At 37.0% G+C, this 12,189-nt stretch overlaps 1 protein-coding gene across 1 annotated transcript; it reads right to left on the bottom strand.

Moving 5' to 3' along the window:
• Window positions 1-2,027: 2,027 nt before the first annotated feature.
• Window positions 2,028-12,189, bottom strand: slc15a1b (solute carrier family 15 member 1b). The gene is made up of 23 exons (XM_024294608.2): window positions 11,826-12,189; window positions 11,662-11,696; window positions 11,499-11,583; window positions 10,847-10,988; window positions 10,600-10,719; window positions 10,420-10,519; window positions 8,115-8,205; window positions 7,949-8,032; window positions 7,789-7,871; window positions 7,621-7,707; window positions 7,454-7,543; window positions 5,999-6,043; window positions 5,877-5,909; window positions 5,697-5,785; window positions 5,397-5,478; window positions 5,194-5,310; window positions 4,975-5,112; window positions 4,860-4,906; window positions 4,427-4,534; window positions 4,236-4,350; window positions 4,031-4,168; window positions 3,839-3,946; window positions 2,028-2,754 (listed from the first exon to the last, which is right to left on the bottom strand). Exons 1-23 carry the CDS (start codon window positions 11,830-11,832, stop codon window positions 2,500-2,502), a joined length of 2,199 nt encoding a protein of 732 aa, XP_024150376.1. The 5' UTR covers window positions 11,833-12,189; the 3' UTR covers window positions 2,028-2,499.

The raw sequence follows: 12,189 nt of genomic DNA on the forward strand, positions 1-12,189 counted from the left end.
GTTTGCTATCTTTTCAGTTATTTTTGGGATCATTTTTCAACCTTAAGACTACTTTTCTTTTCTTTTTTTCTTAAATTTTCTGCCAAAAAAGCAAAGAGTGGCTCACTTTGGAAATAAACTTTTTAAGTTTTAAGTTTAATTGCTTTCTACTTTTTATTTTAACTAAGAGGTAAATACAGAAGGGGGGCATGGGTTTACACATTACAGGAATAATAATTACATCATATTAAATAAATGTTATTTATTTTAAAAGCTCCTACAACTGGATTTTAAATTTATTTCTCATTTGAATGTGTTGGAACTTCCAGCTAAAGAGCAAAGTAGCCATATTGAGTAGTCAATTTCTTTGTTTTAGAGGGTTTTAATGTTTTTTTTTCTAATTAAAAAAATGTATATGTATGTTTATAATACTATAATGGATTGGAATTCGTTTATTTCAAGCAATCTAAACATACAAACTATGTATATACATCAAACTATGAATGATTAATCATAACTTGATTGGAAAAAGTAAAAGAAATATGCATGTACACAAGTAAGTGGTGCCATTATATGACTCTTAATCGTAAATAGACAAATTTGCACTTATTCAAACAATACATAATTCTTTGAATGAAGTCAAAAAATGTATACTTAATTGCTAGAGGAGCAGTAGGGACTTAATTTATCCCATCCCCATTTCAAGTGTATTTTTTATTTTTTTGTTAGTGTCAAATTTTGGCATAATTAAGAGTTTGTTGGATTTAATATTTAAATATTTTTATCAAATGAAAACAACAAATTTCACGCTTATTTAACTATAAAACTGTATTTAGCAGACTACATTTATTAATAATAGACCCTTTTCACGGTGACGTCATACTAAGATGGCGGCATCGCCATTACTTTGTAGTTACTTCCGGTTGACGGGTGCAGACTGGAAAAGCTGACAGCTGGTTGAGTTTTTACAGTCTATGAGTTTAACACAATTTAACGTGACTAATGAAAGGTAACCGTAACAACTGTAACTGTAAATTTGTACAATACTTATTTTATAAATGTCCTACGAGCTGTGTTTTTAATTTATTTCCTCTCCTTATGTTACCTTGCTAGCATTAGCATGCTTACCTTTTAAACGAAGGCCGCCTTTAGGAGGTTCGTCGTGTTTTTACTACTGGGGTTCCCTCCGTGCCCGTAATCACGCGTCTTTAAGTTTACTTTAAATGTTAAAACGCTTAAAATAAAAGTTTTATTCCAAATGATTCTGCTTTAAAAGAAAACATAGCCGGCCTAAGCTAGTTTTTGGCGGCCCGAATTCTGCTCAACGATTGGCTACTGTTCTAACTAGATCCCGCCTCCGAGAAATCGGATTGGTTGATCAAAGTGAGGAAGAGATTTGATTGGATTATCGTTTTTATCAGCTAAGCAGTGTGTTTCCCCAGTCCACGTTGTGTAGGCTTTTTAATTCTTAAATGAAAGTATTGGCAACAAAAATAAAATTGTCATTTAAAAAAAAAAATGTTAAATTCAATTAAATTAACTTTTAATTTCATACTTGGTGTATTAACATGATAAAGCTGTTTGTTTTATGCACATCTTAATTTATTTTTTAATTTTACTAACACAAAAAAGCTTTTTATTAATATGAAATAATTAACTTATCTTTAAAGTAACATAAAATCTATTATATTAAAACATTGAGCTTTCTGTTGTTTTGGACAAACAGCTTTCCTTATATATGTTATATTAAATTAATTTAAATTACCTAGCATATGGACAAGAAAGATAAGCTTTACCAAACAGTCAACAAGTTAGTAAAATTATTTTTTAACATGTAAAATATTGGAAAACACAAAAAAGCTCACATTGAGAAAAAAATTGTAAGCAAAAACATTCCACGTCATCTAAAATATGTCTCAAATAAAGGTTTTGCACAGTCAAAAGCAAATGTTTGTTAATATTTATTTAGGTCTTTTACTTTAAATATTTTTTTTACGTGTTTTCGACAAAAAAATAAAAGAACTTTGGTTAAAACATACAATCACATGTTTGGAAACAACAGGTAACATTTATTTAAACTGAAACATTATAATGAACAATATAATTTCATAATGTATTCCAGTATTGCTTTTGAGGTTGAAAATACATTTTAACACTGCATAGAAATAAATACAAATATTTTGTTAATTAGCTTATAGACAGTATAGTGTAAAATGAAATCATTGGTAATAAATTAGAAAAAAAGCAAACTTTAAACAAAAAAATTAGTATTTCATCTGATGAATAACCTTGTAATTAAACTAAAAATTGGGGTGTAGATGATGGTGTTTGTCATCAACTCCACCCACTCATAGCGATGCCCCATTTTGGGCTCTTTCTCTCAACTTCGGCTACATTCGGTTCTCCTGCACTCCGACTTTTCCATCGTCAGCTGTCAGTTTAACTAACGAAGAGGCAAAAGAAGACACGCAGCACAACCAACCCGGCAGCATTCGAACACAAAGCAGAAAAGTTGGATTTTCACATCCTGGATTGTTTGCTTTCCTCCTCTTCGTCCGAGCTGGAATCGGAGCTCTTTTTGTCATCGTCTTGATGCTGAAAGGAGTCTTTCTTAACCATCTCTAAACTTTTCCTTTTCTTCTTTTCATCATGCTCCTTGTTGGCAAAATGGGCTTCTATCTTGGCCGGGTCAATGTAGGTGTAGAAATAGGCCATGATGGCAAAGATGATGCACACCAGTATCAGTAATGCAGCGAAGAGGATGTATTCAGCCCACTGTGGAAGAGAAGAACACACCGGATAACTGTTTTAGATGCATTTATGTAAGAAAAGATAACATCCAGTTTGCATTTTGCCTGCAGACAGGCCATGCTGGTACAGGTCCTTTGCTAATACTGTTGTAGCAGATGTAGCATGCTAATGCTAACATTCACAGCTCAGATATCCCCCCCAAATGTTTTTAACGTACTTTGGCTTAAAGTTTCTCCTGCTACTATTTATAGTATTTATTTTATTAGACTAATAGCAAAAAATGCACACCAAAGAAACAAAACACCCTCAGTTAACAAGTTAGCTAGCATATTTTTTTTTCTAATTTGAACTTTTTTAAAAATTTTGCCTGAAATAATGTATGTTATTAAAAGCTTTTGTCACACTGAAGCAGAGTCTGAGATGCTTTTAAAGAGGTTTGGCTTATTTTTTAACGTAAATTGCAATTGCTTTGAAACGTTTTAAGAAGAAAGCTAGCCAAACGATAATTTAAATCGAGCAACGTAAAAATGAAGTTTTGGCTTAAAGCAGTCGAAACCTGAACAATTTTAGGTCCATTTCAACTCTGAATTCCCTCCATACACCCTAAAAAGTAAAAAACAAACTAGTAAATAAGATAAAACAGTCTTTGCTAACACTGGTGTAATAGATCTAGCATGCTAATGCTAACATTCACAGAACAGATATTCCTACCTCATATGTTTTTAACATACTTTTGCTTAATATCATTACTTCTACTATTTAAAGTAATTATGTTTTTATTAAACTGATTGTAAAAAATGCACCAAACATAACACCTTCAGTTTGATAGTTTGTTAGCATGTTAGCTAGCATCTTTTTTTTCTAATTTTAGCTAATTTTGTTTATTTAGCCTGAAATAATGTAGTAAGGTTTTATAAGCTTTTGTAACACTGAAGTGGAGTCAGATTTTTTTTTTTTTCTAAAATATAACTTTTTATAAAAAAGCTAGCCAAACAATGACGGAAAACGAGTAATACAGAAAGTAAGTTTTGAGAAATCTATTCTTAGCAGACAGATTCTACACACAAATTATCAAATCGCAGCAGAAAACTGGTCAAAATCCGCTCACCTGATCTTCCAGAGTGGCAGCTTCTGCAACAATGAGCACAATGATGTTTCCAAACGCAACCGTCAAAAGCCAACCCGCCTGCAGCACCGACTTCATGTTGCTTGGAGCCTGAGAAACAATTTTATGAATACCTTTAGAGCTTCATTCATTGATGGTTTAACGATGCTTCCAGAGCAGTGGAATTGGATCTACCTGTGAGTAGGAGAACTCCAGACCGGTAACAGAGAAGACCACTTCTCCCGCCGTGAGGAGGAAATACTGAGGAATCTGCCAGGCCATGCTGAAGCTGTTGGGCTCGATGTCCAATATCTGATGGACACCATCACTGCACTGCAAAAGTCAACATTTAACTCAAGTAAAAATACATCCGAACTCTCAGCGTGGAGTTTTCACCTACGTTTGGTCCAAAATTGAAAGTGGGCAGGATGAGCATCGTGTAGGAGCTTCCAAAGCCCAGCTCCTGGGGGATGACGCACTCGACCCCGGCTTGGTTCTTGATCTGGTACTTCGCACTGCAAAAAACAGCCGTCAAAACACAGAACGCTAATGTGTTCTGACTTTCTGCACAAATTCTAACATTTTACGTACCTTCCACGGGGTACAGAGCCGTACTCAGACATGTTGTTGGGAACGATGTACCCGATCTCTTTGTCGCCAATGGTTACATTCAGAGATGAGCCAAACCCATTAAAGAATCTGTGGAAGAAATGTTTGGATAGCTTGAAAATTTATATGAAAACATTGCAACATTATGAACTCTCAGTCAATTTTAGGCATACGGATTTGAAAGTTATTAAAAAAAAAGAAACACTAGGGTGCAGTAAAGATCCCAGACTAATTCGCCTCAGCTGCTCAAATTGCATTGCTGCAAGGCTGCAGGTATTTGGCTCTAAGACAAAGCTCTATCCTAGCACCTTTCATTCAAGTTTGCTTTTGTAAAACAGTTTAATAAACCAAGTGTCATCTGAATTCTAGATCTATGGTCTATCAAGGGTTTTGCACCATAGTGATCATCACTTGCCTGATGGCGTTGGCGCCTTGCTCTGGTTTCTCGGTGATGTCCTCAAACTGCAAACAGAGATACACTCACTGTAGTTTCGATTTCAGCTTGTTATATCAGAGCTGACGTGGCTTACATTTATCGGCATGAGTCCGCCCGCCTGTTGGACGATGGTGATGGTATTGCGAGTGCCTTTGGGTAAAGAGACGGTAGAGACACTGCTATCCAGAGTCAGCGTGAACGAATCAGTGAAGGTCTCATAGTTCTCACTGGCCTGTAGGGATAAAATACAAACATTTTAAGCAGTTTCTGACTAGATCCATCGATACATGTGAAGGGATGTACAGTAGAGTACCGAGAAGGGCTTCAGTGGAAAGTTGTATTCTCCAGCTTGGACTTGCACATCCCTGTCAACCACATTGATAAACTTGACTTGCATCTCATCAGTGGACGGAAACTTGGGCAGGGTTTTCTGTAAGAGGAGAAGAAATCGTCACCATGTGGTACCATGGACGCATTTCAGTTTCAAAGATATTCTGGCACTTGGGTGGAGCTTACATCTATCTGGAGCTGGACGACGCCAGCAGCCACGAAAGCTAGGGCGGCAAAAAACATGCCCACGGTGATTCTCCTCAGTGGACTGTAGAGCACACAGACAAATAAATATGTTCCAATTAATTTAATCAAGAAACCCCTGTTCTTAAAAGTAAATCAAATCAGTTCATCGCCTATTCAGTTCCAGCAGTAACTATAATCTTATTTTTTATTTGATAAGATAGAACACAACGAACTTCAAAAATGTTATAATATTTATTGTGACTGAAAGAAACATGGATTAAAGATGAACATCCAACTCACGTGAAGTTCAACTTGCACTTAGAAATCAAAGGGTAAACAATGCTGTCCATGATAGGGACCAAAATCAAGATCAGGATTGGGTTCACGGTCTGGTGGAGATAAAATAATCATGAGTTACTTAGATCTGGGTCCTCTGTTCATGTAAGTAGGAAGCTAGCGTCAACATCACGAGGAACTCACCTGCATCTGGTCAGGCTGGATGGTCAATGCGCCCTGTTGAAGAAAGAGATCATCGCTCAAACAAATATTTGCTTTTATAGTGTATAAAAGTCTGTGTGTACAACGGCAGAAATGATACGTACAAAATTACCGTCCATGGTTGTGGCCTGCAGGGTCCATCTGGATCCCTGAGGGTCAGAGCAGATCTCAGTGTTAAGACCTATACTCCCACTAATGCTAACAAGTCCCTTTTGCAAGTCACCAATTCACAAGATTTTAGTCTATGTAAATTTTAAGTCTTTGGACAAAAATCCAAATCAAGTTTCAAGTCTTTAGACATTATTCCAAGTCAAGTCTCAAGTCTTTGATTACAAGTCAAGTTTCCATTCTGTAGACACAGATTCACCTGGGCAATTTTTAAGTCTTTGGTCACAAGTCCAAGTCACTTTACCTCCTGAGACTTAGGCTTTTGTTTAGAGTGGACATATTTTTGTACTTTAGAAAGAACAATATCATGTCTCCATTAATTCATACAGGGTCTCTGGAGGTTAAAGTGTTTGGAAACAAGTCCATGTCTATCCTTAAATCTTTGGTCACAAGAACAAACCAAGTCTCAACTTTTTAGACTCAAGTCCAACTCAAGTTTTGTTCCCAAGTCTAAGTCAGTTTAAAATCTTTAGATATGGATCCAAAGTAATTTTTAGTCTTTGGTCACAAGTCCAAATCAGTTTCAAGTCTTTACTCTCTAGTCTTTTGTTATATGTCCAAGTCAAGTTTCAAGTCTTTGGTCACACGTCTAAGTCAGTTTGAAATCTTTAGAGATGAGTCCAATGTCATTTTTAAGTCTTTGGTCAAATATCCAAGTCACTTTCAAGTCTTTGACAAGTCTAACGCTATTCTCTAGTTTTTTGCCATAATTCCAAGTCAAGTCATTAGACATGAATCCAAGTCAAGTCTCAAGTCTTCCGTCACAAGTCTAAGGCAGTTTTAAATACTTAGAGATGAGTCCATTGACATCTTTAAGTCTTTTGTCATAAGTTCAAATCAAGTCTCAAGTCATTAGACATGAGTTAAAGTCAAGTCTCAAGTCTTTGGACACAAGCCTAATTAAGTGTCAAGTCTTCCAAGTTTTCAAGTATTTGGCAACAAGTACAAGGCCAGGTTCCAGTCTTTAGACATGAGTCCAAGTCTCAAGTCTTTGGAGACAAGTCTGAGTCAGTTTAAAATAGTTAGAGATTAGTCCAAGGCCACTCTTAAGTCATTGGTTACAAGCCCAACTCCATTCTCTTGTTTTTTGTTTTTTTTGTCATGGGTAAAAGTCAAGTTTCAAGTATTTAGACATGACTCCAAGTAAAATCTCAAGTCTTTGGAAAGAAGTCTGAGTCAACTTAAAATCTTTGGATGTGAGACCAAGTCAAATCTCTAAGCTTTGGTCATAGGTCCAAGTCAAGTCTTGACTAAGTGGTACCAACTGTTCTTGAGACAAAATAGAAGGAAATGAAAGTCCTTCAGAAGTCCAAAAGTTCAGGTCTTGAGCAATAGTCACAATCTTTGCAATCACAAACACAGAAACGACTATCTGGTCTATAGAAACGTACCTGCTGGTCAAAGAGAGCCCAGAACATAGGAAGAGGAATGTAGAGGAACAGCACCTTCAGCACCATTTTCACCTGAGCTATCAGGAGTTTCTAAACCAAAGCAGAAGGAGACTTTTAGACTCAGATTCCTATCATTGCGTGCATTTGTGTAGAGGTGTTGTCCTCACATCGTATTTCTCGTCAGCCCAGTCCATCCAGTGCTCTCTCTTGGGGTACTGCGAAGAACGATGTCTGAAGCGGTTCTTGATGGCAAACTGAAGTCAGCAGAAAAAAGAAGTTCAAGTAACATCTGCCAAGTCCACTAATCTAATTTGAATTGAAAGGTGTGGACATACGCCAATGCATTTGCAGAATTTCACCATGACGTTGCCCTGTGGCGCAGTTTTGTTGTACATGCCACTGCCGACGATGAACACAACTGGACACATACATCACAGATTAATGTGCGCATTGACAGGAATAAAATGTGGAACCGGTGTTAATTAGAGTCCTTACTTAGAGCAACCGCCATGAGGGCAGCAGGTACTCCAAAAGCCAGCGGGTAGCACTGCTGCTGAGTGTAAATACCACATTCTTGACCTGGAAACCAGCACACCAACCTCCATTACACCGTCTTTGAAACAGTCAGACGTACTTAAGAGTTGTTCGACGTTGGATGTACCTCTGAGGATGGGTGTGATGATGGTGGACAGCAGACTGCCTGCATTGATGGACAGGTAGAAGATGGAGAAGAAGGTGCCTCTTTGCTTCTCCTGTAAAAACGCAGTAAATCAAATAAGAAGAGGGTCATGTTGGGTAGCGTCCCGAAACTTGATTATCATTTATTGCCATCGGGTTCACTGAGAAATCTTTGACCCCTACCTTGAACTGAGCAATAAAGTCTTACAGAGAACTCCCCCCTGTGGGTATTAGTTAATAAACGACTAATGAAAACAGAGAAACGTGGCGTGCTGATAAGGCGCGACTGATATCTGAGTGAGGAGACTTTAATTGCTGTGTCTGAACACGAGTGCGTGTTTACATGGAACCAAATCTCAGCGGAAGCTTAACGATTAGCAGCTCGACGAGAAAGTCCAAATTTTTGTTTTCACTTCACGGGTTTGATTGTAGCTTTACGAGGACCGTTGCCACGACGATAGCTTCTATAACTCATTCAGCGGTTTACGAATTATTTCAAGACAACATCATGTGTATGCAAGGAGTAAATTAGGATTTTAGCGTACTTAAAAAAATGTTTACATCAGCCACAAGATGGCAGTAATGCACAAAACTGTTTAAAAAAAACTAAAGAAGAAAATTACGACTATCTAGAACAGGGGTGTCAAACTCAATCTCACAGGGGGCAAAATCCAAAACACACTTTAGGTCACAAACCGAACAGGATAAACATTTATTGAACACACTGAAACTAAATTTTTAAAACTTTAAAAATGTAACTTTTTAACATAACTATAAATAAAAAACAGGCAGGAAAAATATTCCAGAATAAATAAGCCTTAAATAACTTTCAATATTTTACTCTCCATAAAAATGTATTTTGTCAAAATTATTCAAGTTTAAAATAAGCGCAAGATAACATCGAGCCATTAATAACAATAACATAAAAATTATTTGGAGGGCCGGATCCGGCCCCCGGGCCTTGACTGTGACACGTGATCTAGAAAGTTGATTGTTGGTATTGAGAGCTAGGCTAACCCTTAAACATTGTAGCTTTAGCTCTAGTGTTGACATTATTTTGATTACCGTAACTAGTCAACTGTTTGCGCAATTATATTAATTCTTGCTGATTCAGATGCAAAGAAAAGTAGCCTAGCGCAAGACTTTATAGTCGTGACGTTTTTACGCAATCAGCTAATTTGCGACGGTTTCCGACACTTTACGCTAGTAATCTATATTGGAGCAAAGTCAATATGAAATGCTGGTTTTCCTTGTGTCACATTTAGCAAAATTACATTATGGCGTAAACGGTTAAGATTTTCATATGTAAAATTTTGCTATTTAGCTGTCCCCGGTGACGTCTCCAGTGTTAACGGGTTAAGTAAAAGAGAAAAGGCAGCCTAGCGCTGCTATGGAAGACTTTACAGTTGTTAAGTCCTTATGCAATCAATGTAAATTGTACATTGTCATTTGCACTGGTATGCTACACAATATGCTAGTATTGCGTTTTTTGTTTTTTTATCCACAGACAACATGAAAAAATACTTTTCTCCACGTCAGAGTCAGTTGATTCATGTTGATCGCATATACGGTCAAAAATTTACGTATGTAAAAGTTTGCTGTTTAGGCGTCGCCAGTGACGTCTCTGGTGTTAAAGGGTTATGTTAGGAGAGTTGCATCTATTTACATACTATATAAAATGTTTAAAATATAAAATACTAAAATAAAATAAACGCAAAAATACATTTTTATTACAAATTTGGCATTTTTTTTGAGCAGAGAACCCCTTTGGAACTGCTAACAGTTTTTTAAAATTATTTACAATCAATGGTTGTGTAAGAACAGACTTGTTAATACCAAACCAAACTTTTATTATGCATCAAAACTGGAAAATGTATTCATTTTTGTTAAAACTTGTGTCAAACCAGGCCCAATGCTATCTTGATGTGACAATATTAGAAAAAAAGAAAAGCTTTTTTTTAATTTATTTTTTTTATAAGCTTCTTATTTATCTGATTGGGCTTTAAATTTATACTTTTTAAAGTGACCCAAAATATCTATTTTAAAAAAATGTATTAACACTAATAAAAAAATATACATTTTTATTTTAAAATGAGTTAATATAATAAAATTAAATGCAAAAATGTGATAAAAATCTGTAAATTGAATGCATAAATAAATGTTGCGGTACATATTTTTGGTCTTTTGGTGCTTCTATACCTTTAGAAAACACACATTTTTAAATGACTTCTGCTTGTTCCCCATCCCCATATTCTTGATGTTTGTGCTAAAAAACACATTTTAACAACCTGATCATCATCAAACTGGTCTCCCCCGAAAGCGGCCACACATGGTTTGATGCCCCCAGTTCCCAGAGCGATGAGGAGCAGCCCCACCATGGACAGCGCTCTGAGGGGAGAAACCAGCACAGAGTTACGGGCGCCGTCGACGTCTGGCGTGCGTCACGTGTCGGCGTGCGTTCAGCTCACATGTGAAGGTTCAAGTTGTCGGGGGTGCCGTCCCTGTTTGTGTCTGTGATGTCATGGATGGCGCTGACGGCCAGGACGACCTGGCCCAGCGTGTAGACGATGGACAGGTAAACAATGGTCCTGCAGAGGGAGTGAGGCGTGAAACAGGTGTGCAGATAAGACAGACAAGGGTCGGGGCGCCATAGACGATAAAGATGGAAGACATATTTCTCTAATACATTCATGGATGAAATCCAAAAAGACTGACTTGAACTTCCCGAGCCACGAGTCGGCGATGATGGCGCCGAGAATGGGCGTCAGGTAGCAGAGAGCCACGAAGGTGTGGTAGATGGTGGTGGCGAAGTCATCGTCCCATCTCAGGAAGTACTTGAAGTACAACACAAGCACAGCTGCACATGGGGGAGGGGGCAAAGGTCACACTTTATTTCTCCATTATCCTTTTTGTCGTAATTTGATATTTTTATCCATTTAAGTCACACTTTTTCTTAGTTTTAATGACTAGTTGAAGAAATATTTTGAAGATGAAATAAAAAAAATACTGATTGATTGCACATATAATCAAATTACAATTGTCTTAAACTAAACCAGAACTGATTTTATATTAAAATATTCATAAAACTGTTGCATTTTTAAGTTTTAGTGCATTTTATGTCTAATTTACATGAAAATTAGGGGATATTAAGTCATTTACTCCCATTAAAAACATAAAAAAATGTTTTTCTAACCATTTTCTTGTTGCTATATCATTTTTTTGAGCACATAATTTTAAAAAAAGTAACTTTAGACTCTTAAAAAATAGAGATTTTATCCATGTAGGCAGCTAGAAACAAAAAAATGAATTGACTTAATAATTTCAGCAACTGTTTTAGTGAAATTAGATCAGATTTGGAATGGCTCACCTCTCATGCCATAGTAGGAGAAGCGCTCGCAGAACTCATTGATCACAATGAAAAAGATGCTTATGGGATAACCGCAGACTCCAGGCTGATGGAGAGGAATGAACATGATTAGAATTTTGTGGTTTTAAAGACACAAAAAGTCAAATTTTTTATCTAAGCTTACACTTTTTTTGCGGGACTTCTTCAGTTCTTCTTTTTCTGTAGGTATAAATCAATATTCTCGTTAAAGATGCAGACAAAAACCAACAATTTTATAAAAGTATGTGAGGATTTATGTTATTAACCTGTAAATCTGCACTAAAGGAGTAAATAATAAAAGCTGCTCACCTGCCATGACTGCTGGACTTACAATCCTCCAATTGAGCGATTTAGAAACGAGCCTCCACTACAACTGATGGCACCAGAATGGGCTGAAACCCGCCTTATGTAACCTTCTCCATCCAGTGTGGAGGCCCCGCCCACCCACGCTGGACTGTTGAACTGTTGCAGATTCGAACCCGACACCTTCGGACATGCAAGTCACCCTCGTTTTTTCCCTTCGCTGCAACACCTTTATCACCCAAACCCACCATGAGGGTGCGACTGATTACTTTACGACTCTTAGGGAAACCTGCGGCGGTGGGGGAGGAGGAAATCAGCAGAAAAAATGAGCTTGGATGGCTCTGATGATAACAGCAGAGGTTAGTCGCAC

This window comes from Oryzias melastigma, linkage group LG2 (assembly GCF_002922805.2).
Source record: "Oryzias melastigma strain HK-1 linkage group LG2, ASM292280v2, whole genome shotgun sequence".
Taxonomy (NCBI): domain Eukaryota; kingdom Metazoa; phylum Chordata; class Actinopteri; order Beloniformes; family Adrianichthyidae; genus Oryzias; species Oryzias melastigma.